This window comes from Paramisgurnus dabryanus, chromosome 2, assembly GCF_030506205.2.
Source record: "Paramisgurnus dabryanus chromosome 2, PD_genome_1.1, whole genome shotgun sequence".
Lineage (NCBI taxonomy): Eukaryota > Metazoa > Chordata > Actinopteri > Cypriniformes > Cobitidae > Paramisgurnus > Paramisgurnus dabryanus.
Genome location: NC_133338.1, coordinates 12974602 through 13002400, shown reverse-complemented (window position 1 = coordinate 13002400; position 27799 = coordinate 12974602). Strand labels below are relative to the sequence as shown.

Below are 27799 nucleotides of genomic sequence, written 5' to 3'. Positions count from 1 at the left end.
TTTGATATTAGTAGCGTTTTTAAGATTTTAAACTAATTCCAAAACAGCTCGCGTTTCTAAATAAGGGTTGCGCCGAAAATGTCATTTTATAGATTGCACTCATTCACTTCACACACATATTATTCTTGCTTTAAGGGGTTTATAATTTAGAGCTGTTCCAGTAAACATGTGATTATGTCTGGCCGAATATTTTCTCTGTTATTCGGATGAATTCGTTGTTCGTTTTGAAGCTATTATCCGTGCCCTTCCGAATAACGTATTCGGCTTCGGTCACATCCCTACCCAGGGGTAAAAGAAATGTATGTTAAACATTTTTAGTTTGTCTTTTTTTGTTACTGCTACTTTTAACAAGTTTCCCGCAGTATGCCCACATTTTTCCCACGTATTTGTATTTAAATAAATTTTTCCACACAGTATTTTGTATTTGTGATATCTGAATTTGTGATAGTAATTTGAATTTTAAAACAATTCCATGTATGTATGGCTATCTCAGATCATATGCATGTGAAAGGCAGTTTCTGGTATAAATAGATCATGAAGGTAAGAATCTTAACCATGCCAGGTGAGGGATATATTATGGCTGAAAAAACAATAAACCAATTAATGAAATATTCATGTCATATGTGTGTTTGACATATAAATTCGTATTACCTTTTTGTTAGCTGTCCTATTTTGAGATAATTATTAGCCTAATAATAATAATAGTATAATTAATATTATATAATACATTCTTGAAACGAGGTTAAACCCTTGGAAAGACATGTAAATCAATATCTTGCTTTATATGAATGAGTAGGCCATATGATTTTCACATCATTTTGAAGAAAAAACTCTAGACTACTAGATCCTGTTTTGAAAAGTCTTGGTAAAACATGTTTAGAATTAGTTTTGTGGAGTTATATCAGTGACTTAAAAATTTAGCTTTTTCAAAATCCACGCATAAACATTTTTCTCTTAAAAATACAAACATGTACATACATGTCAAAACTTCCCCAGGGCCCTAAAAACCCTTTAGACCCCAGAGGGTTAATATATGAGTCCATAACTCAGAAGATGCAGTGTGGCTAACATTAACAATAGGTCTGTTGTTTTACTATTACACTATTACGTCTGCAAGTAAATCATTTCCAATGCAAAAATATTACTACTAATAATAATAGTAGTTTATCAGGTTACTGATGTTGCACTATTTTTTTTTAATCACAAATGTACATCACTGTGTACTAATCCAAGTGGTTCCACAACTCTCTTGGGATCACTTTTTGTAAATTTGCTGTGATGATGCTTTCCTTTTGTACATGATTCACAGAAGTCTGTGTTTTTTGAGACATCACAGTCAAAGCCATCAACTAGATTCTCAATACACAGTTTTTTAAGATTTTGTACTCTTAGATGACCATAACATCATTGGCAAATGTTTCTTATTTTCTTTCTTCTGATTTTAATTAGCATTTTCGGCTTAATGACATGTATCTGTGAGATAACATCTTTCCTCTGTGAATTTCCCCCTTTTTCCAGATTGTGTTGAATTTGACACACTCAGTAAATTATATGACAACTTTGGTACATACTAGGGGTGGGGCGATCTACTTTGTCCATTACCGATCCGATTTTGAAACATGAATTCTGAGTATCAACCAATACCGATCCTGGTCCAATTCCAGTATTTTCTTGATCCATTTAGAATTGTGTGTGCATGTACACACATAAATAAATGAAGAGTTTAGTTGCAAAACAAGATAACTCCGTTTTTTTTCCCCAGAAAGATCGTTTTTTGGTTGTGCATTCCAACTAATATCAATTCAACTGCAGTTGGTTTGGTTTTATTTAAACCTTCATAACTTAAAAAATACAGCACCATAAAACAAAATAATAACATGATTACATAATAATAAACATGTTTTGACAAAAATGTTAAAAACTGAGTTATTTTGTTTTGCAACAAAACTCTTCATATATACAAACACAGAGCAATATCATGTGAAATGTAAAAAACTCATTTAAAATGAGATACAAGTTAAAAGAATGTAAGTATTTCCTAAATATTTGTTAATAATGCCAGTTTTTGAGTGGAATATACAACTGAGCAAATAAATAGTTTAAGTACATTTTTACTTAATTGCGCAAACTGTCACAACATGAAAGACTTCATTGCGATGCATATCCTGGGAGAAGAATGATGCAATTGAATCATCCTGTCCTTTTTTGTACTCCCGGGGCGCAGGACAGTCTGCTTCAAGCATCTTCTCACAGATCTTGCATATGGTAGGTACGTAGTGTATTGCATTCATTCAGCGGTTTACTGAGACTTTTTAATCAGATGATTAAAATACGGTTATTGTATGTGTTTGTGTGTCTTGTGTGTGTATGACGCATTTTATTCACCACTACTCCAGTGTATTAACTCCACAAGCACCAGACCTTTGAGTTTTTGTGACCTTAAATATCTTCATATATGCAACTGTTTTTAAAGCTTTTGAATATATTAGGAAGACTTTGATTATATGTATAAAAATATAAAAATGTATAAAAATGTTTATGGTGCTTTTATAATAGTCAGACTTTTCTATAGCATGACAGTAACAACCACGAGTAACGCACAGTATCGGATTTGGATCGGCCCCGTTATTTCGATATCCGATCCAGCAAAAAAAAGGTCTGGATCGACTCGATATCCGATCCAAAGTACTGGATTGGCCCACCTCTAGTACATATAGCAAATGTTTACTTTTGTCTTACCCTCAGGCAGTGTCATTTTCAAATGTACAACTCCACATCCAGTTACTTAAAAAAAGCCATATTTATGAAGAAGTACTTAAAAAACTGCTTGGAATATATATACATTTCTAAAAGTATTTTAAAGTGTTTATTTTTTAGATAAAACGCAAATACAGTTTTACTAAAAATTAGCGCTGCCCCTTCCACTTTACGCCTCTCATTTACTGCTCGTTCTGACATAACTCACCTGGAGCACATTAACAGAATGGTAAAGAGGCATTGCTGAAGAAATGCAGGTTTAATCGAGCATGGCTGGAAAAGGGGGCATATAAGAAGTGTCTCCTTTACTCCTCCTTTATTTTATTTACAAAAGTGTAAAATAAGCAACAAATGTCTCAAGTCGCACTGAAGAGTAACATGAAAGGTATGCATCATGTCAAATCATGTGGCCGCACTGGATCAACATACGTCCCCGAGAATATTTCACCTCATGGTCTCAAAGCAGCAGGTAAGAATTTGACCCCTGCTGAAAAAAAACAGCATACCAGCAAGATCAGCATATGTTGTGTTTTGGTGCTGGTTTGCTAGTGAACACCAGCTTAACTAGCATCAGCACCAGCATTACCACCAGCCAAACCAGCACCAGCTAAACCAGCATAAGCACCAGCATCCCATGCTGGTCATACCAGCAAGACCAGCATATGTTGTGTTTTGGTGCTGGTATGCTGCTGTTTTTTTCAGCAGGGCATGTTGTTTGTGTTTTTTTATTTGTATCCAAAATGATGTGAACGGAGTGCTAAAACTGCTCATGCAGTGTACGTTTCATTCGTACTCGAAGCCAGAGGGCGCTCTCATACAGAAATTCCAAAACAGATTCATAAAAGAAATTAACTTATGAACCGCCAGAAAATCGCTAATATGGACAAGGGACATCTAGCCATTATTAATTTAATGTTACTTTATATTATTTTAATATAGTGCAGAAACCATAAAATATATTTTTGCCTTAATCTGTTGTAAAAATGAAATTTCAATTGAAATGTCATTCAATTTTCCACAACCTATATTTTGTTTAGGGAAAACTAGACCACCTCTTGTGTAATATAATATTTTATGTAATAAGTGCTATATTGTGTTTTGAAGGACTTACAATTGTAGTTTGAATTGGATCAAAAATCCTTACCAAATATAAACAAAGTTTAAGTCCAATCTAGTCATTTGGAATGCAATACAGTAATTACTTAAACTCTAACAACCAATACTGCATGCTTGCTAGATAGCCATAACTGAATAAATTTGTCATAATTTCATTTGTACATGTTTTTTTTTTGCAGAACGCTCAATCTAGTACAACATCAAGAGTCTTGTATTTTAGATACTTTGGAATCTAGTGTTACATCGCACTACTCCAATAGGAGTGCTGAAAACAATTCCACATTATTCCAGCTAATGTTTCCAGATGGTGTTATAGCAAATGCTTGTGTGTTATATCATTTGCTTGTGGTGAAAAGACATTCTACATGGTTAATTGTGGTTAAATGTCGTTTTTTTATTATTCATGTATATTCCTTTTCATAGGTGTCATTTACACTGGGGACATGTCCCCACCACTTTTTGCGACTTACACTGCAAAAATGACTTTCTTTCTTAGTATTTTTGTCTTGTTTTCAGTAGAAATATCTACAAATTCTTAAAGGGGCGGTGAATTTGTCGATTTTATTGTTTTATACTGTTGCCTGATGTCTACTTATAATGTCCGCATGGTTTTTACATTCAAAAACATCAAAAACAATAAGTAATAGGCTATTTTGTAACATGGATTAGTGGCTCTCTGGAGAAATGGTTCGTTTGAAGGGGCGGGCCGCATTGAAGACCTGGACGTAAACACCCACTGCTATGATTGGACGGCTTCATTCCCCGTCATTACATGTGGGCAAATGTTTTAAAAACATTAATGTGATAAAAATAGCAGCCGAACACAAATATGTTTGAGCCACAAAAGATTCTGGGTGCTAAATATGATACACATAAATGACAATACGTATATTAAAGTAGAAACAAAACTCGACGTGACTAAATTACCGTATACAACACAGTAAGCGCGCATCAGAATCTAAACTGCGGCTAATAAATCCTTATCAATAACTTTGTATATTTCGATTGTGCTTGTGAAGTTGCTTTTACATTCACGTAATGTTAAATACCACAGTTATATGATAAAAAAAATAAGCTTTGTTGAGTGTTTGACCTTTCAAACGTAACTCGCCTAAATACCGTATACAACACAGTAAACGGGCATCAGAATCTAAACTGCGGCTGATAAATCCTTCCTTAGAACTATTTGTGTATATTTCTACCTTTAAATTACAGTCGTATTGTTAAGTGTTGTACCTTTATTAATCGTTTAATGTTTTTACTAAATTAAAACAGTCAAACAAACGTGTTTAGACACGGACGTTACAACAGGACATATCAAGCGATCTCTTCTAACAAAGCAATAGTGAAATGCAGTAACTTAAATAAAGTAAAATGTCTTACTGTGTATAATGCTGTGTCATTGTTGTCAGATCCAATATAAGTGGTGTTTTTAATCACAGTCTCTCTGCAAATCCAGCATCGACTTCTTTACAAATGAATCCGTGTACACAAAGTTAACAAACACTCCCCACACGAGCTGGAACTTCTTAAAAAGCAAACTTTTTCCATGCATTTAATGTTATGTTCCAAGCCTCCGAATTAAAGTATTTAGCTTCTGTGTTGTTCCCACGCGGTTCTTCCACAACCGAAAATGCGTTTCCAGTCTATCATAACAGATCATCACGTCAAAATAAAAGTCTCTCAGAAAAAAATGTATTTAAAAGTCATTTTGGTTACATTTGTCAATCTTTAAAGACATATTTACTTGTTGAGACACACGTGTGTCACGCGAAGCTGTGGGCGGGGCTACAAAAGTGGTCCTTGTATTTGGCTATGGGGCGGTGCTTCAATTCTACTTTGACGTCATAGATTTCCGTATTCCACACTGGCTTGTTTTACTGGCTTGGTGCCAAAAACTGTTATATTTCAGTAGCAAGGACGTTTTCAGTTCTGAAACTTGCGGGATGTTCATTTAAGTATGATGACCTCTTATATAACAAATTATCAAGTTAAAATTGAGTATTTGATTCACCGCTTCTTTAAATCAAGATGATTTTTCTTAATGAGCAAAATGATGTAAGAAAAAAGTCTAGTTTTTAAACAAAAAATATACAATTTAAGTGAATTTGTGATTAAAACAAGCAAAAATATCTGCCAATGGGGTGAGACAAAAATCTTAAAATAAGATTTATTTTTTCTTAAAGGTGCTCTCCGTAAGTTGAGAAATTTCTAACCGTTACTGACACCAGTGGCCGTTATAGAAACTGCAGCCAGTCTCATGCTCGTTCTCGGTGGGCACACTTGTACGAGCACGACCACAACAACCAGAGTTGCCGTAGCAACCACAGACAGCTCATTGAGATTCACCAGCATGTTTACAAATGTAAGAAAAGTTACAGTACTGTAAGGTTATTGTTTGACATACCATATTTTAGCAAAATGTTGCAGTGCTACTTTATATTTTCAACAGAAGTCTACTTCTAAAAGTTTTGTAACACGACACTGTAAAACACACTCCCGACACTCACAATCTTAATGCACTCGTGCTCTGAATAAAGATAATTCACATAAGAAAGTAACTTTTGAAACGGTCCTGTGCTACATGCTATCGTTAGCATTACACCACAAAATAAATGCTATCGTTAGCATTACACCACAAAAACAATAACATAATATATTACAGATGCCCTGTAACTATGTCTTACCTTTGCAGTAAAAAGGAAACCTGCTCAAGGTCTGTTTTCATACCCAGCGCTGACCGGAGCTCCCTCCAAGAATCAAATGCCAATCCGATGTTTACTCTTGTCTTTTCCCCGACGTCGGTCACGCACTATTTTGGCCGCACTAGATAAGGATTTTTTTAAACTTATGAGGAGTTTCCGTGAGTGTCTGGATTGTGCTGGAAGTTGGTCGCTTCTTTCCGTCTACAGAGTCCATTTGAAACATGCTAGCGATTGCCGCTGTAATGACGCCGTACGCGTCTATATGGAACGCCCAGGTAGACGAGCACGCGCTTGACGTCACATTTTGAATTTCGCGCCAATTCGGACCCGACTTCTCCACACAGAAAAGAGCCTACAGGCTGATAGAGACAACCGTGGAGGACACTCAAGGTGTCATTCTCTCTATTACATTATGGTTGCCTCATAAATATACAAATGAAAACTCTATCTTAAAGATTTTTTTTAAGTAATAACTTACATTCAGCCCCTTTAAACACTTAATATAAGCAAAATTTTCTCACCCCATTGGCATATATTTTTGGCTGTTTTAAGCACAAATTCTCTTAAATTGTATAGTTTTTGTTTAAAAACTAGACTTATTTTCTTACGTCATTTTGCTCATCTTGATTTAAGAATTTTAAGATAGTATTTTTGTCTGGTTTTCAGTAAAAAAATAAGTAAGAAAAATCAGATTTTCAAGAAATAAATTCTTAGTATTTTTGTCTTGTTTTCAGTAAAAATATCTAAAAATTCTTAAATTAAGATGGTTTTTCTTGATAAGCAAAAATCTAGTTTTTAGACCAAAAATATCAAATATAAAACAAACAAAAAAATCTGCCAATGGGGTAAGCTATTTTTTCTTGAATTTGATGTTTAGGAAAAAGTATTTTTTGCTTACCCCATTGGCAGATTATTTTGTTTTTTTTTATGCATAAAATCACTTAAATTTTATATTTTTGGTCTATAAACTAGACTCCTTTTCTTAGGTCATTTTGCTCATAAAGAAAAAGCATCTTAATTTAAGAATTTTTAAATATTTTTACTGAAAACAAGACAAAAAATACTAAGAACATTTTTTTTTGAAAATCATTTTTTGCAGTGTACGATTTGTGGTCTAGAGTCACATATGTTGCGTTGTGTGCTTATAGTGTGTTTTCTTTTACATATGTAATGAATTTTATTGTAATCATTGACTTAACGCGCTGCTGTTTTCTACAGTATGGTGCTTTGGCACTGTTCGGTTGAGCTGGTGTTGCAGGGACTGTTACATGTGCAGTCGACATTGTTGAGGGTTTTATGCTGAGTATTTTTGTGTTGTTGACCGGCCTACACTATGCCCATTTTTGATGCACCCATTTTTTTCCCCATCCTGCTGTAATGTTTTTTCATCTGATCTTTAGTCCCCACCACTTTTCAACACAAACAGACGCCCCTGTTCCTTTTAGGTAAGAGTTTAAGGTAAATAAAGAATATGTTTGTAAAAATAAATCTCTAATTGTAGTCCTTGAAAACCCCCAAAATAGTGCTTGATAAGTCCTCAAAAGTCCTTGAATTTTATTACACAATATCTGTACAAACCCTGTACAAACAGGTATTGTTTCAGAATTGTGAAAACTTGTAACTTGGTATAAGCACTTATTGTATTATTGACTCCTTATGACAAATCACTTGATTGTTTCCTTATCATTGTAAGTCGCTTTGGATAAAAGTGTCTGCTAAAGGTAAAGATGTAAATGTACAAGACCTGCACCTTAAATTATGGTACATTTCATACAATTACTGACCTGTTTGCGAAGTCCACTTTGTACCAGGCTAACCACCTCATTTACTCCATCCTTCTGTCCCAACACTACCCATTCTTTAGAGCTGGTGTTTTGTATCTGCAGATGCAGTGACTTGACTTTAGAGCACAGCTGTTCCTTCTCACCATCACTGAGACAATCAATATCTTCAGAGCAGAAAGACTGCGAAGAACACTGGTTCTCATATGCATGCTGAAGCTCCCTGCAGGCATTTGACACATCAACAGTGCTGTGTCCAATGACTAGAAACTCAGCCTTGTCCTTTATGACAGGCAAAGAATAAAGCAAATTACGGTTGTTCTGTATAGGTAAAGACTGTGATCGTCTCGTTCTATTGGTTGGGTTGCGCCCTCTGGTGGTTGTTAGGGTCGGTACAAGAGGTCCAGGAACTGAAAAAGGTATGCATTATTGACAATGAGTGTGAAAATATTGTAAACAAATCTTTGTTAAAAAAGTAAGAATCAGAAAGACACGTCTGGTATAAATTCAGGTAAAGAAAATTATTTAGACAGATACATCTAATATAAATTATAGCCTGTCATTACATTACACAGATTTATCTTCACCTGAAAACTGCGTATGAGTGCCAAAGTTGTTTTGTGCCGTTGCTTTGAATGCCAGGAAAATGTTGATTTTTAGCAGAATGATGCGAATATTTTTGAGATATTGAAGATTTGCTCCTTGAACACCATCCTTTACTCCCTGTAGAATGCACTTGGCCACCTCTTTTGGGTCCATAGCTCCTTTTCCTGCACAAGCCGAAAATTATGTTGTCAACATGTCTATTCATATATATTTCTAATTAGATAAAGTAATAAGCTATTATGCTATACAAAACCTAAATATTTACTTAGTGAACTTTTTATTAGAGCTGTTATTTAACACAACCCTGCTGAAAAAAGAGCATAGACTGCTATGCTGGTTTGTTGCTAGTTTAGCTGGTGGTCACCAGCATACCAGCACCAAAACACAACATATGCTGGTCTTGCTGGTATGACCAGCATGGGGTGCTGGTTTAGCTTGTGCATGTGCTAGTTTAGCTGGTGGTCATCAGAAAACCAGCACCAAAACACAACATATGCTGGTCTTGCTGGTATGCTGTTTTTATCAGCAAGGAAAGTAGAACAAAAGCACAACATGGGGAAAATTACATAACAAACAGATGACAATAACTGAGACTATGACAAGATTACTTAACTTGACTTTGATCCAACAATGTCAGAATTGTCAAACAAACAATTAGACCTAACAAACCAAAACGCTTTAGCACAGGACAGAACACAATGGGGCATTAAGTGCCCATATTATGAAAAATTCACTTTTTATTGTTATTTTGTATCTCTGGTGCTTCCACACACATACAAACTTGGAAAAAATCCATCCATGCTGTTTTGAATGTGATACAGGTTTGCCTGGAGTCTCAGATTGCACGGTTTCAAAATCACCTCCGTTGTGACGTAACTAGCCTTGTCGTCACATTTCGTTTGAATTTTCACGCCCACCGCCCCTCTACCCAGGTCTCCACCCACCAGGTAGCTAAAGAGCAGTCACTTTGCTGATATCCTCTATACTGTTATCATGTCTCACGGAAATAACAGCGCTATTTGGATATTATGTTTTATACTTTTAAAACAAAGTTTTAATGCATGTTTATGTGTTTACTGGAACCTAAAGTGTAATCTCACAAACAGTGTGTTACGACGTAAATAGTCCTCAGATTGTAGGCGATATTCTATTACAAGACAACAACATAATATATATGTGACCCGTCACAGAAACCAGTGACACAAGTCGGCAGCACAAGTTTCGAGATAATGAGAAACATAGGTTTTTTTTCAAAATTTGTGATTTTCGTTTGATTGCAGAATCTGTTAGTTGAGATCACAAAGAAGCCTCTCCATGTTTGAGATAGCAGTTTTTGTATATTTAAAATCATTTTGCGGTTGAAATCAGCTTTTCCGGAGACTCTAGCATGCAGCGGGGGGTGTCATTGTCTGTGTGTATTTAAATACTGGATAAGCGGCTTGTGTTTTCGCCCCTGCCCCCAAAGGGAACAGCGTGACTAATAAATAGGGATAGTTCACCCAAAAATGAAAATAATGTAATTAATGACTTACCCTTTAGGGATGTAACCAATCTCTCGCTCGTTCCTCCATCAGCCAATGGCTTCATGGAAAATATTGATAGACAAAACATGTAGCCAATTATATAATTTATTTAATCTGTGTAATTTATGTGTGTTTGACTTCATGCTGCGCTGCAAGAACTGACAGAGAGATTACGTCACGTTTTCGACGGCGCTGTTTGGATTATCTATTATACTACCTAACTATTTTAAAGACAAACTTTGAAGGCGGGTTCATGTGTTTAACGGAACGTAAATTGCCAGAGTGTAATCTCATATACCCTTACATGTTACAATGTAAATAGTCCGCAGATTGTGTATTATATTCTGTTACCAGACATTCATGCGAAATCTGATGTAAACAATAGACTATATATCTATATTTCACGGATTATACGCATTTGTTGACCAAAAGGGTCATTGGATGATTCACAAATCTGAAACAGACTGGATTCAACTTGTGATCAACACAAAGGTAAAAAGTCATGTCATCCGGACTTCTTTCACAAAATACTACATATGATGCTAGAACCTCTGTATCTCAAAACGGCTTTACGGGGGGTATGGCTTAGCTAAATGAGATGTAAATGAGCCCTATTGTCTCCCCCAGCTGGAAAGAAGAGTCCCTTTTATCTCGATTTTCTCGGTTTGAGTTTTTCAGAGTTCCTATTTTCAAATGGCCACTTCTTCTCCAAATCTTATCAGATTTTCATGTGTTACACATCGTTGGAAAGCTTAGAAACTGCACTTTCAGAATATATGAATAACTCAAAATGGCCCAGATCCGACTTGTGTCCCTACTTTCTGTGACTGGTCACATATCTATATTTCACGGATTATACGCATTTGTGGACAAAAATGGTCATTGGATGTATTTTATTGGATGGGTTTCATGGCTTATTTACACATCTGAAACAGACTGGATTCGATTCACAATCGTTATATCAACACAAAGGTACAAAGTCACATTTATATTCTGCATGTTGTCATCTGGACTTCTGTCACAAAATACTACATTTATGATGCTAGAGCATCTGTATCTCAAAACAAAGACCATACACTGATGCTAAACCCGTAATTTATAACTTTTAAACAATGTATAGTAGTTAATATTATTAAAGCGTAACTAAACCGCTGTTCAGAGCCTGACTCCACCCACTGGCAATATTTGAAAAATGCGAGAAAAGTGGGCAGATCCCAAAGGAGATAGAGGGGACGAACTAAGCTCGTACCAAGTGTATGGTGAGATCGTAACAAGGGCGTGGTGAGCTTGAACCTGCTTACGTCACAAGTTATTTTTTGGACCCAACATCCAATAGGAAAATTCAACTGCAATAGCCACCGTTAAACGTGAAGAGGGCAGCACTCAGACGTTTTTACACCATATATTGTAGTATTGAAACACTTTATATCCAAATGTCAAAAAACTTACTAAAATCAATGAACAGCACTAATAAAGCATCATTCTTACAGATCATTAACTAAAAAAAGTTGGTTTAGGGTTTAGATACTCTTTAATGTTTGTAGGCAGTGGGCTATATAGATATTGTTAGCAGCGTTAAAAAACTGACGTCATCCCTCCCACGAATTGGTGCACGTCGAGGTGGTGAACTTGTGTGTGTGTTTTAGCAGTCATTTGCTATTGAGAACGACGAGGTTGCTAACCGCTATGCTAGTTAGTTTGCAGCATGGTTTCTCCAGCAAAGCCAGTGACCAGCTACCATACTTTTTTGAAAGTTAAAAGAAATATTTAACTGCTTTATTTTACAATTCTACAAGAACTTACTAAGTAATAGGGTTTTGCCAAACTAAAAGTGTTTTGCCAAACTAACCAAGACTGGGCTTTACCAACCAGGCTTTTTCAACGAGCCTAGCGTACCCCCGAGTCTATCACTTACCCAAGATACGGCGGACCTCCCGCTAGCTTCTAGCAATTAGCATGCTGTCCACAAGCAGTATACATCCCCCGCTGGGTCTTAATTTCTGTAATTTGCGAAAATAATGCGTTTAAAAATGTTTTATTATGGGAATATGTTTGCGTTGTCCTGGGCAAAACGAGTGAGATCACAATTTACTCTGGAATCATCATGTGTAATGAGTTCCCTTTCAATACGGTTCACTTCGCATTGCATCAGTTGCTGACGCTATGGGGGAAACTCCTGTTTACTCCGCAATTGAAGCCTATTGGTTAATGTCTGTAGAAAATACATTTGTAATACTATTGTAATAGCGTCCAGCACAGCGGCTCGAGTGAGCCTCTCTGCTATGAATTTCCTCCGAGCGCGTCGCCGGTCTGGGACCTCCCACGCTGAGACCGTTCTCATATGCACAGTTGTTCTATCTATGTTTCGTGCTCCCCCTGCTGTTCCTCTCTCGCTGAGACGAGCAAGCGGAGAGCCGTGAGACTAACCCCGGATTTCCACCGACTGCGGAACGGCTGCGGATCCGTTGCGGAACGGCGGCGGAGTCAATCGGTTTCCATTCAAGTCAATGTGTGTATTTCCACTGACTGCGCTCCGAATCCGTCACAGCTCCGGCCATCCGCAGCCCTCCGGCACAAATACGCAGAGCTTCTATTTTTGATGGATGCCGGACAGCTCCGCAGGGCGGAGCCATGACTTTATCGCGTGATCATACCTGAATTCACGAGAACTCGTGTTTTTTTATTAAATCTTTGCAATACAAACATTACAAACACACACAAATAAAGTCAGTCATTAATACAGAAACAACAAATAATAGACAGGAACAGAGCCAGGGGAGTTTCAAATAAATACATTAAAGATAAAGCATATATAAATGTTTTAGCAGCCTTCTTATTTTTTGAATTTTGGATGGATTTGATGTACTGCTCTGTCTATGCGAGATCTCGTGTTGTGATCTGGGCTGGTTTGTAAAAACGTCATAATTCAATGGCATAATGGGCAGAGACAGAACTAGGTATCGCGCGATCATCACGTGAATTTGCGAGACCTCGTCACTTCAGCAAGCAGCCGCTCTGCAACAAAAACGGAACTGGTGGGTATTGGCGGACGGCAGAGTGCGGAGACGTAACGCAGCGGAGCTGATCTGCAGCTGCTCCGCAGTCGGTGGAAATCCGGGGTAAGATGGATGCATAGACAAGCACACACGGGCTATCCCCCTTGTGTTCTGTCACAACGCAACCGTTCATGCTTTACACTCACAGAGTCTCTCGTTCCTCACACAGTCAGTGGCGAGATCACTGGCATGCTCCTATGAATTCCCTCTGAGTGCATCACCGGGTGAAGACCGCTCATACGATGCATGGCTGTTCTATCTGTGTTACATGCTCCCCTCTGCTGTTCCTCTCTTGTTGAGATGAGCAAGTGGCGGAGCCGTATAACTAAGATAGATGCATAGGACAAGCAAACACGGGCGCTTGTTTTCGCAGAGTCCCTCGCTCCTCCCTCCACAGTGCAGAGGTGTCTCTAAACACTTTTTTGCCTTACCAACAAGCAGTCAATATACGCACACACGGCCCGCCGTTCATAATTGTATCGACGCTTGCCGTAAAACCCCGGTTTGGCAATCCATTCCCGGGACACCGGGCTGGATTCTAAACAATAATTCAGACGCTTTCTCGCTGAAATTCGCTCGCAGCCCACCTCAGTTTATCCGCTACGATACTGACGGTGCAAGCGAGCACGGTCTTACGGCTGTTATTTTCTCTTCCTAGAGAGACGGCAGCCTCAGACCTTTTCATGGCTCCAAGCGTTTGAATCGCGCCCTCTCCGGACGGCCACTCAAAAGCTTACAGCCTAGCAGTTTATGGCGTTTTTCGGCCATATGGCTGGTTTATATCAGTGGATCCGAAGACGCTCACACCTCCGCTCCACTCCAATACTCAGAGAAATTAAGGGTAGTATTAACCTCAAGTGAGCTTGCTTCCCACTTGGGCTGTCAAATTTTAATTTGAATTTCGAATATTCGTCGAATGTAAAAAAAATATGCATATTCGAACGTAAAACTTTGCATTCGAATTTTACCTGTGTCAGGAAGCTCACGCAACGTGATGATGACGTAACTGACGCGGATTGTAACAGAGCGTAGCGGCTCAGCCAACTATGCGAAGCAAGCCAGCGTTATTCATTTGAAAAATAGCAAGAAAAGACAGTGGGGATTACGAGTCGGACAGAATACATATTAAAAGGGCTGTGTGATGCTTCTTTGGTTTTTGGAGCATCAACTGGAATTCATCCGCAAAGTGAAACAAGCTGAGATGACAGAATTATTGTCGTCTGCTTCAAAATGCAGTTTTAAAGTTTAAAATAACTGATCAACATGAAAGTGCCATATTTCAGCTGCTTGTTTAGCAACATTAAAACCATATGTGCATCTACAGAGTCCATACCGCATATGAGAGATTTGCAATGTAACGCCGCCGCGGTGGCTTTATTTTTATAACTGACTGGAAACTTGACTTTCACCTGGACATTTGATATGCAAGTTTTTCATCAACAATATCTGCGTGAAATATAAACATGATGATCATCTGCCAACTCGACTGTTTCAGCACGTCCTCTATTAATTACGGAGAGTTTTACGCTTTATTAACGGCTTCGCTCTGCGCGTAAGTTAAACATTTCTGTTCTGTACTTTATTACTCGCATATATTTCTACATATTTTCAACCAAGTAACACACAAAATATAATATAAGTTGCTGTGAATAGCGTTTAAGCTTGACAAAATTTAAATGACTAATGATCTTTCCCACTTATTTTGGCTTAAATAAAGATTAATTCGTTTTCATACTTTATTAGAAACACGTAAATTTATCTACTTATATTTTTTATAAAATGCCCTATATTAATATGCGTTGTCTATGTATGGCATTCGTTTTGTACATTTACAGGTGCACAAATATACTGGTTAATTTTGATTTCATTAAGACACCGTGTGTTCTGTATTTACTGAGGCTCTGTACATTTTTTTTTTTTGTAAATTTAATTAATGTATGGTACATAAAATTATTTGTAAATGTATTCATAGTTTCTTCTTGACTATGTTTGTGTTAATAGCCTACACACGCTGGCTGTTGAGGCATTTTGCACTTTTGTTCCTTTGCATATGAATTTAAGAAATTATGTTTAATTTATTAGTGTTTATAACATTCGTTTTAACAAAAAATATGCTGTTAATGATTTGTTTATATTATTGGGGCTTTGTGCTGCGCCCTCTTGTGGGCTTTTAGGAGTATTTTCTCCAAGATAAAGTAGGTCTTAATAATTCGAATATAATTCGAATTTTATAATTTTTCAAGGACGAATTTCGAATGTACTTGTTCAGCCATTTTGACAGCCCTACTTCCCACCGCAATGAGTTTCGTTTATGACATAAAAGCGAGCTTAACACCAGAGCGTGCTCACAGTCAGACGCGCGGCATCTCGTTGAAGGCGGGCTCACGTACCCCCCTAGTGAGTCCCAGAAAGCAGAATATCGTGGCATTCTGTTCATAAGACCACTTCAGTTTGACTAAGCAAAGGTTCCGCCCCGAGCTGATGGCCGGGACGCTTATGCTTTGAGTTACACACAGCTGCATGAAGTGCTATAGTTACCCAACAAACACAAAACGTTCCCCTAACGTTCCCATATGGTTCCCATTTGGTTATTTTTTTGGGAACCAAATAAGAACGTTCTGGGAACGTTCCCTGTAGGTTATTTTTATAATAACCTAAAGAGAACCTTCCCGGAACGTTCCCTGCAGGTTATTTTTAGTTTTTTTTTATAACCTAAAGGGAACCTTCCCGGAACGTTCCCTGCAGGTTATTTTAAGGTTTTTTATTTATAACCTAAAGGGAACCTTCCCGGAACGTTCCCTGCAGGTTATTTTAAGGTTTTTTATTTATAACCTAAAGGGAACCTTCCCGGAACGTTCCCTGCAGGTTATTTGTAGGTTTTTTATTTATAACCTAAAGGGAACCTTCCCGGAACGTTCCCTGCAGGTTATTTGTAGGTTTTTTATTTATAACCTAAAGAGAACCTTTCCGGAACGTTCCCTGCAGGTTATTTTTAGGTTTTTATTTATAACCTAAGGGGAACCTTCCCGGAACGTTCCCTGCAGGTTAGTTTTAGGTTTTTTATTTATAACCTAAAGAGAACCTTCCCGGAACGTTCCCTGGCTGGTATTATGGCTGGTCAAGCTGGTCTCCCAGCCTGGCCAGCTTAAACCAGCTAAGACAAGCCAGCCTGACCACCAAGCAGGCATGACCAACCTTCAACGTTGAAATTTGATTAAAATAACCTCAGTTGTTTTTTCAACATTGATACAATGTTGAAACAAAGGTGAATGGTAAACGATTGCTAAAGGTTAATACAATGCTTAAAAATCAACGTTGAAATTTGGTTGAAATAATGTCAGTACGGCGAATGGTAAATGGTTCTTTTATGACATTTTAATTTGTGAATCCTTTAGATAAAAATGTAAAAACTCATTTAATGAAAATACTTATTTTTATCAAATTTAACAAAAGTAATTGATCAAGTTAAAAATATATTAGACACATGCAAATAAATCATCTTTGTATCTTTATTTTTCCCTTTTAAAACAAGTGCCTTTTTGGTAAATATTTTTCTAGGTTCCTCATATTATATAATGTTTAAGAAGCTAAAAATATTTTTTGTATACTATTTGATTGATTTTAAAACTGGTGGGGCATTTGATTTCCATATAAATTTAGGAGATGGATTAGGCTATTTTTTTAAGCATTATTATGGTTGTTTTATTTTTATTATATTTTCATCACAATGTCTAAAATATAACGTTTCAAATTAGTGCTGGGCAAAGATTAATCCTGATTAATCGCATACAAAATAAAAGGGATTTTTTTTGTGCATAATATATGTGCGTGTACTGCATCTAATTATTATGTATATTTAACCACACACACATTCATATATTAATTTCAGAATTGTTTTATTTATATATCTTTTTTTATTTATATTATAGATTATATAAAAAATATAAATAAATATATATAAACATGTAAATGTTTCTTAAATACATATATGAATGTGTGTGTATATATTTATACATAATAATTAGACACAGCACACACTCATATATTATACCAATAATCACTTTTATTTTGTATGCGATTAATCGCGATTAATCTTTGCCCAGCACCATTTCAAATATAAATTTTAAGAATACCCTTGAAGGATCCTACCTTAGATCCTCACGTGCAGAATGTTTTTATTATTGTGTTTTTTTTTATCTTTAATCATTTATTTACATAATTATCATAATCATTTTATAATCATTAGTTTTTATCCATTTAATTATTGTATTTGATTATTTAATATCATTTTATTGTTATCAATTTCATTATTATCATTTTTATTATTACATTATTGTTTATTAATTCATTTATTCATTATTGTTTTTATTCATTATTCATTTATTCATTCATTATTATATTTCTATATTTTATTATATCATTCATTAATTCATTGTATTTCTATATTTTATATGTCTCTTTGTGGTTAAGTTTCATAGAGCTGTTCTGTCTGTGTGTAAACAAGATAGATAAAGAGAATGTTTATGGAAGCCCAAGGTCTAAGGGATGATGCAGCTGAGCAATTTTGGATATAACCGTGCATGCTGTATTCCTGGGGTAGACGAGGTTTGAACATTGAGGCATATGCAACTGAAACTAACTGTCCATCAATAAAACTGTTCTATTTTTATCATCTAAACCTCCGTCTCACGACTCTGTTTATGCTCTCCTCTAGCAACGATTGATCAGCCTTATATCTGACAGATGCTTTAACAAAGTAAACTCATATTTTCTGACGTGATCTGGTGTCCGGGGCTGGATCGTTTTTTATTTTGTCTGTGGTGTGGAGACCTGATCCAACAGTTATGGCGTAGTCGGCAGGATAGAATAACATTTTTTAAACATTTTTGTTGTCTCTATCCGAACGAGGAGTCGGGATTTTCTCTCGCACATCCAGATGTAAATGTTTCCAGACCACTGGCTGCTGACTCCAAGCCGCGAGTGAAGACGGAGGGTTAACCTCGGCTGGTCCGGTGTCCTCTCTCCTGACTCATCCACTTAAGCAAAAGCAAGAGTGAGTGTGTTCTGTTCTGACATTTTGGAAAATTCAGTACGTACTGTGTTGGTAGCTTGTCTACTGGTCAGATTATATTACTTTGATGATGGAGCAGTCAGAGACAGAGATCAAGCTAGATGATATAATTAAGCTAGCTAAAACAACAGCTGAAAGAGAACTTTAAGATCAAACAAGAGGAAAAAGAAAAATTCAGTTGCTAAATATAACATCAAATATAATATAACATCAAAGTACGTTGGGCGGTCTTTAGGTTCCCAAGACAAAGGTAAAAGTAAAGACATATTAAAGACGTATATAAAGAGTTAAAAAAAAAAAACATGTGTAAAATTCAAAAAATTATAACCCGAGAATCGAAGCGTATCCCTTGGATTTTTGTCACTAATTGTCTAAATGTAGAAATTGAAAAGTGAAAAATGTAAAATCAAGACAAACATAACAGAGATAAAAGAAGTTATGGAGGGAATGCTGAAGGGGTTATAAGATAGATAGTCAAATGTTAAAGGCTCAGTTTGAAAATAAACAAAAATCTAAAATGGCTTATGTTTAAGTTACAACTCTTTGTTAATCAAAAGAAAATTACGTCAGTTTTACCAGATTTTAAATGCATACGACACTGGTAGTGACATCAATGCATGCAACACTGGTAGTGACATTAAAACAACCAGTTTCAGATTTTGACACAGACAATGATGTTTGTAAAAGGGTAAATCATGTCCTTCGTGAGTTCAGATGAGTATTGTATTTTGGTTTTGCTACTTCTATGCTGTGCTTGGCAATGAAGATCTGCCTTTGCAAATGCCAGTTAATATACCATGATATATATGATATATGCCGTTTAATTCTACAATGTTTAAAGAAGTTGCTTTTCGAAATTTGCCATGTATAAACATAACAGTTAAGGGACAGGATTATAAATTTGTGGTTGAATCTTTCAAATTAGAGTTAAGATTACAGCTGCTATCAACTGTCTGATAAAAGGACTATTTCATTAAGCTCCACAGGAGCGTACACAACCACAGAATATTTTTCAAAAATTTTAATGGGTAAAATAAAGGTAAAGTGTTTCAACTCTCATTTTGTTAACTAAATAAAATATGCTCAGTAAATTTATGTTCAGATACGAATGGTGTGTGTGAAAGACAGTGTGCTGTTTTTCATAGAGTTGAGGGCTCAAAGTAAGTGTATGAAGGTTAGAGGAAGTGGAGTAAGTTTATGATGGTCAAAGGAAGTAGGGAATGTCATATCCATGATCAGTTTTAACTGTTTGGAAGCTCTGAAAGAGATTTAATTTTCTTTATTGGTCAGAGATGGGTTCAGCATAGTTTCAGTCAATCTGTTACGAGCAGACAGAAAAAGTTTGAAGAAGTTCTTGGTGAAACTTTGAGTAGTGAACGTTTAACTGACGATAGAGCTAAAAGAGATGTTTGGACAAACCTTTAGGTTTGGTTTGATGTAGGAAGGTACAATATTAAGTAGTTTGAAATGAAATTGCAAGTTGTAAATGAAGGATAAATGAAAGTGTTGAGAATCACTGAACATTTGTGTGAGCGAAGGAGGGGGTTTGTGAAACGCTGTATCTGCTCTTCCAGCAATTGCTGAAGCAAAAACAAAACAACGATAAGCTTTGCTCTTCTCTCTTTAAACCTTTGAGAGAGAGTGCTTATGTGCTTACTCTATATGTTAGGGTCCATATTTTAAGTACAAATTTTATTTTCTCATTGATAAAAAGCAGAGATAACAATCTTTCTATCTGATTTTCTTACAGAAGTTTCTCTAAAATCAGAAACGAAACTTCATGTTACAGAAGCAACAGGAGAAAGTTTGAAATTTCTCAGAGAAACTCGGTGTTATGGCCTAGGCAGCAGCTTTGCTGTGCGGTACGCAGCTGTGAATTCTGTGTGCGTCATGATGTTGGCCTATCGAGATAACTTGTGTTCTATTTTGATGTTTCTCTGTGTTAAAGTAAAATTTAAGTATAATTTAAACATTTAATCACCTGTCGAGAATAGGGGAAATGAGACGATGTGAGTGAGTGTCATGTGTCATTTATGTTGCTTAACCCTTTTCCAATAAGCATATTTTAAACAGGGGTTCGTAACATAAATGGGGACTCATCCATGATGTTTAGATCTTCCTCTCATTTTTCAGTTAGTCCCACATGTAGTCACTGTTGCAGTGTAGTAGGTGACATTATTCAGCCATTACTTGGTTTGGATGTTTTGATTAATTTGAATGCAGATTTACAATTCAGAATTGAAATGTAATATGGCAGTTATGGATCATGGAAACTCACAGTTGATTATAGAGTAGCTAAGCAAACCAATAATACATTGATAAGATAAGACCTCTTGTGTCTGACTCATCAACAAGTTTCAGCTTGACTAAACCGGAACACAAATGGTTTACAGTGTTTGATATGACTAATGGATTTTGGTCTGTACCAATTGTAAAAGAAATTCCATCATTATTTGCTTTTACATTTTAAGGTCAAAATGATACCAGCCGTCTTTGTTAAAGACATTAAAGACATTTAAGACTTCAAAGACATTTGAAAGATTTAGATTTAACATCAGACATCATTCAATATATTGATGATATTTTGATTTGTTCAGAAGACAAAGCTGAACATGAGAGAGACGTCAGGTTATTTGATTTCTTGTACAATAAAGATCACAGAGCAAACCCTAAAAACAGAAGTGACAGAAGTAATCTTTGACCCAAATTCAAAGTGTATCGCAGGGTAAAAGGCGAATAACACCTAGTCACTGTGAGGTAATAATAATAAAAAAATCTATTAACAACTATTCAAGAGCTGAGATCTCTTCTTTTCTGGGTTTATGTAATTACAGTTGTAATTATTTTGAAGGGTATGCAGAAAAATCACAACCCTTAAACAACTTGGTAATCCAAAGTCCCAAGACTCAGTTAACTGGACTCCTGAAGTTAAAATAGCTTTTGAGGGATTGAAAGAAGCCTTATACGAAGCACCTGCACTTGGCATGATTAATCACAGAAAGTCTTTTACATTGTATGTAAACGAACAAAGGGGTTATATGACATCTGTTTTAATACAAGAAGATTTAAATAAGTCTGTACTGTATGGGTATTATTCAAAACAACAACTTGACTTTGTTTTACAAAGCTGGGGCCTTGTTTACGAGCGATTCAGGCAGTGTATTTGGCCTTGCTTGGTCAAAAGAAAACTATTTGATAAACATATTCTGTTTATGCTTTATTATCTCTTTAGGGAGAGCTGCTCGTATGACATTGAAATAGGCACACCATCAAATCCAGCTAAACTACTTGGTCTGTCTGAAGCAATTCCAAACAGCCATGATTGTGACTGTGTAGATATTATACAAACATTAAGTGTTCTTAGACAATTTGTCACTTACAAATTGCAATTTGATTTTCAATGATGTTGATCTTTTGTGGACAAAAGGGAAATGAAAGGCGAAATCACAAAAAACATGTGAATTGGCTAGTAACAAAAAACCTAACATTTATATTTAATTTTTTGTTATGCCTGGGGAGCTGTGCATATCTCTCGAGCAGGTTGGCAGCAGAGAGGTTTCCTGAGATGTCCCGGGAACAGGTTGCGGTAAAAGCCCACCTGAAGGGAGATTCTAGTGAGATTAAAGGGAATACCTTGCTGACCAGGCAGCTACGGTTGCCAGCCGCATGAACGGCAGAGGAACTCTTACTGCTCAAAAGTGTCATCTATGGTGACAAACAGTAGCCTGACGTTGTCATACTCAATTCTAGTCAGAATTTGAGTCTGATACCGCTCCATTGAGCTATAATTATGAGGCGTGTCTCAACCGAAAAATGCCTCTGCACTCAATTGGATAGACCTACGACCAATCAGAGCAACGGGGTGTGAGACGTATGTTGAAATGACGTATTTGCAGCTTGACCGAACTGCTAGTTATTTCGCTACGACACACACTACAAGTCTGAGTTTGCGAACGTACATCAACACCTACTATGTTTACAACATTTCATTTATATCACATTAAGTCATACAGTAAGACTATCTCTTACCATTTGTACATTAGTTGAACTTCATCCACGACGATACCCATTACGTTTGCTTGTTATATCCATCTCGTCGTGCACACCGAGTTGCATCTCCGTGATACCCATTTTAGTTGCTTCTTTAACTTGATCTTTCATAAGTGCGACAACTTTTGTCGAATCCCGTAGGACGGCAAAAACATCAACAAATGCCTTGCTCGCGTTTCTCTGTTCCTCTTTTAAAATCAATGCTCTGTCGATATCTTTTAGAACAGACTCAATGTCAGAGTCCACACATCTGATTTCTACCGCGGCAGCCATTTCGTTGTAAACAACAGATTCAACACACGCGCTCTTTGGTGACGTGGTTGATTTACGTTACTGATCATCTGTCCATCATCATATAAAGCCCGCCCTGACAATTTGATTGGTTCGACCAGCTTTGGGTCGAGCATAGTAGCAACTCAACGGTGAAACTCCAGACCGATCTTCCCGTTCCTCAAAATGTTGTGGGCGGGGCTAAGATCGGCTGGCACCCAGGCTAGACAAACAGCTCACAGACATAGCTGAGAAGCTGATTTTCAAATTCAATGCTCCAAAAAGGAGAAATAATAATGGTTTGAAAATAGTTGCAAATTGGCAAATGACAATATTTGGAAATTTTAACACCAATTCGTAAAGCCAAAAGTCTTTTCCTTATGTGGTCACACAGATACACAGTGTCGGACGCTTAGGCGTTTTTCAAATGTGTTCACATTTTAAGGCAAATTGGTGGGCGAGGGGTTTTAGGAAACATGCAAAAGAAATTGTTTGCGGATGTGTAACTTGTCAAAAACACAATTTGGCACTCCCAAATTCTATCAGTTGTAAGCAGAACACCTCGGGGCTGTTTTGGTGAATTGCAGATTGACTTTATAACCTTACCTAAATGCGAGGATTGTCAAGATATTACAACTATAACTGATAATTTTCTCGTTTGGTGTAAAGGTTTTTTCACAAAGAAAGGCTTTGCTGCCTTTATGGCTAATATGCTGGTTCAAAACATCATTCCAGATGAAATTAAACATTATTGATTCTGATCAGGGTAAATACTTTACTGGTCAGGTATGTCAGGAAGTCTGTAGGCTTTTGGAGATTCAATGGCATAGCAGAAACTTCAGACCTTGCAGAAGTAAATTTACATTTAATATCAGATTCTCTTTTTACATATTGTATGGCTTTGACTGAAGCGGTACAAAAAAGCAAAATCAGGTTCAGGATGCTGTAAAAATTATGGACAACATAATATTGTGCCAGGGCAAATAATTTATAAAAATAACAATACTCAGGTCTAAAACCAAAATAAGGCGATTCTTATTGCTAGGTACCCCTTCAGCAATAAAATAATAAAATTCACCAGTAAAACTCAGCAGTGAAGTTGCTAGGTAAAACTAGATGCAAATTAGCTTATACTCCCCAAATCTTAGACAGGCGAAATGCTGTGGGATGGAGGGTCATGAGAAGATCCCCGTTTTTTAGGACGGGGGGGACACCTCATGTTGAAGATATGGGGTGGGGGGCAAATGTTTAGCTTCTCCAGAACCAGCCTAGTCGTCTGAGGGTGTCTATAGTTTCTATGGGAGTCAAAGCTAGATATTTCCTAGCAATAGTCAAAGCTAGATATTTCCTAGCAATAGTCAAAACAAGATATTTCCTAACAAATTTGTTTATACAAAGTTGTTTTTTGGCCATGGAGCTCTCTTGTTTTCCTTTCTTTTGTTTTTATGTTTTCGCAGAAATATATGTCGGCGGCCTTCAAGAAATTCGCTGAAAAATTAAGCTTATCAAGTTTACGAGTCTCATGGGCGCCAACCTCCAGCAGACAGCAGTTGGAACTACTCCGCAGTATTTCGAGATTCTGCAGGAAGGACGGACTGGCGAGACTTCGTGGATTCCGGTTGATTCCATGAACAGAGACATTCTGAGTTTCAAGAATCACAACTGACACAGTTGCAAGTGTTGTCTTCATGACATGACACAGAGTCAGAGATGTGATGTGTGTTTCACATCTGTTCAGAATGATTCATGGATTCACTCTAACTGTATGCACTCAGTATTTGTATTGGCTATTAATTAACATATGTATGGGGTTTTGTTTTTAAATTTAAGCCACTTGGCTGTTATACAAAATTTATCCAGATTAAAAATAGGCAAATGGGTCATTTTTAATTATGACACTGAAGTGTATGAGCCAAATTAACACAAACACTATGTTATTTGCTGTGTTGATTTCTATTCTGATTCACAATTCAGATCCATTATTCCATCCATGGTTAGAAATCACAGTAATCTTAATTCGGCAATAACTTTAGCTCATACATACGCTAAGATGCTTAATATTTCCAATTGTTGGATATGTCAATCTTTTCTTCAAAAGTCCACATCTGTATGTACGTATATTACGGCTATCTGATTTGATCTCCATCATTGAACAAAGTAACATGGGTAAAATTTGTCAAATTCTAATTGATTTGATAATCGACACCTCTATTCCATCTTTGAACACTCTCAGTGGTTTACACAGTTGATGGTTTTGGTGAACACCAGTTGATGGTTTGGTATCAAAGTTGCAACCTTACCAGACAATTTGTTTATCTTACTATGCCCTATTGTTGGGAAGAGATGCTGAAAATGGCTGGAGTTGTTAAAGTTGGAAATGGCCATAGCATAGGCATTTAGGGGTGGTAAAGAGTATATTTTCATGATTTTTTGGGGGGAATTCTAATTGTACCAAATCACAAGGCGAAGTTGGTGTCAACGTGTATGATTATTGAACTACTGATAATGTCAAATTCGTACAGATGTGTTTTTAAGGTTGTCGATTATTCATGAGAAAGCAGTCTGCTATTCAACAAGCAGTGTTTGCCACTACAAAAAGTTATCCCATCCAAGTAATTCCTGGTATTTACCTGTGTACAACAGTACTGAATCAAGCCATCTATTTGTTCTACATGTAAATTTGAAGGGAATTCTATCTGATATTGAAGGAAACGGGGTAAAAATTACAAACTAGAAATGCGTTTCCAGTTTTCCAGATGTGACAAAGCTCTTCTGATAATGACAAATGAAACACTAATTACTCCTAATGGTACACACTTCGTTTATGGTAACAAAACTTATCCATTACTTCCTAAGGGTTGAGAGGTAATCTGCTATTTGTACCTTTATCAGCGATGTGAGTAGTGTCAGAGGATTATGTGACGCAGCACTTAATCATGAGACATACTAAACCTTCGATTTCTGATACTGAGAAATGGTTAGGAAGATGTATTCTTTATTCCATTCTGAGAAGTAACTGATTTACAAAACGAAGTGCAAGCCTTACACGAAGCATTTGAGGTTACAGCGAACGCCACTCTTATTTCTATTGCTAATATTTCGGACGAAGTAAGCGCAATTAGAAAGGTTGTTTTGCAGAATCGAATGGCGCTTGACATGCTGTTGGCTTCTCAAGGGGGGCACATGTAAGGTAATTGCAGCCGAATATTGCCTTTATAATCCAGACGTTTCCGAGAAAGTGGTTCATAATCTTGCTAAAGTTTTACACGAACAAATAGCTAAACTAAATGAAGACCATGGTCTTTTCTCATCTGATTGGGACGCGTGGTTTACATCAATATTAGGACCACTTTGGAATCATTTGAAGGCACCTTTGGTAGTTGTAATTTCAGAAGTGTTTGTCATCTTGTACATTGCCATAAAAGTGTTGATTTGACTTATTAGAAACTTGACAGTGACAGGCCCATCAAGGCCATTGTCCAGTGTAAGACACACTCCCTCAACCGACGCTGGTATGCGGAATGACGGAAATGACCTGTTCTTTTAAGAATGTGTAGAAGGGAAAAGTATGGATAGGTACCATCCAAGCTTTTCAAAGATACATTTTGAAAAAGATTATGAAAGTTTGCTTGCAGTAATCATTTAATTTGGTCATATATGATTAAGAGGGGGGAGTGAAGGATCCTACCTTAGATCCTCACGTGCAGAATGTTTTTATTATTGTGTTTTTTTTTATCTTTAATCATTTATTTACATAATTATCATAATCATTTTATAATCATTAGTTTTTATCCATTTAATTATTGTATTTGATTATTTAATATCATTTTATTGTTATCAATTTCATTATTATCATTTTTATTATTACATTATTGTTTATTAATTCATTTATTCATTATTGTTTTTATTCATTATTCATTTATTCATTCATTATTATATTTCTATATTTTATTATATCATTCATTAATTCATTGTATTTCTATATTTTATATGTCTCTTTGTGGTTAAGTTTCATAGAGCTGTTCTGTCTGTGTGTAAACAAGATAGATAAAGAGAATGTTTATGGAAGCCCAAGGTCTAAGGGATGATGCAGCTGAGCAATTTTGGATATAACCGTGCATGCTGTATTCCTGGGGTAGACGAGGTTTGAACATTGAGGCATATGCAACTGAAACTAACTGTCCATCAATAAAACTCTGTTCTATTTTTATCATCTAAACCTCCGTCTCACGACTCTGTTTATGCTCTCCTCTAGCAACGATTGATCAGCCTTATATCTGACAGATGCTTTAACAAAGTAAACTCATATTTTCTGACGTGATCTGGTGTCCGGGGCTGGATCGTTTTTTATTTTGTCTGTGGTGTGGAGACCTGATCCAACACCCTTAATAATATAATAACATACAACCTTTTATCTGCTTTCTTTATGGTTCCACAGACAGCTCCCTCAGCCTTTTGTATGCAAAACATGCCCATGCGGGCCCACTGTGAGGTATATTGTGGGACAGTTTGGGCAAGGCAAACTCACACCACATCCCAAATGGGCCCCCAAATTATCATTGTTTGTTATTATCTTAGCAGATAATTTTATTTTGATGTTTGTTGTTGTTGTTTAATCAAAAACCAGTTACTACACTTTTATTATAATAAAACCATTTTTTTATTTTTATTTTTTTATAAAGCTCTGTCCATTTAGAACAAAATGTGCATGCATGTTTATGAAATAATTGAACCCACCCCCGGGTGAAGATCTAAAAAGCTATGTTTTAAAAGCACAATATTTCTGTTTATTTTAATACAAGAAATGTTTATTGTTAAACAAGTTCTAATTTTCAGTTCAGTCTGGACGTGGGACATCTTTTTT

The 27799-nt window shown here is 36.4% G+C and overlaps 1 protein-coding gene across 1 annotated transcript in view; it reads right to left on the bottom strand.

The window, feature by feature from the left end:
* Positions 1-27799, bottom strand: part of LOC135783587 (protein mono-ADP-ribosyltransferase PARP14-like) — a 108012-nt gene that overhangs the window by 53985 nt on the left and 26228 nt on the right. The window contains exons 10-11 of the mRNA XM_065294331.2: positions 8947-9129; positions 8363-8769 (exon numbers count right to left, since the gene is read on the bottom strand). Of these exons, the coding sequence (XP_065150403.1) occupies positions 8363-8769; positions 8947-9129 (590 nt within the window). The remainder of the gene's footprint in view (positions 1-8362; positions 8770-8946; positions 9130-27799) is intronic.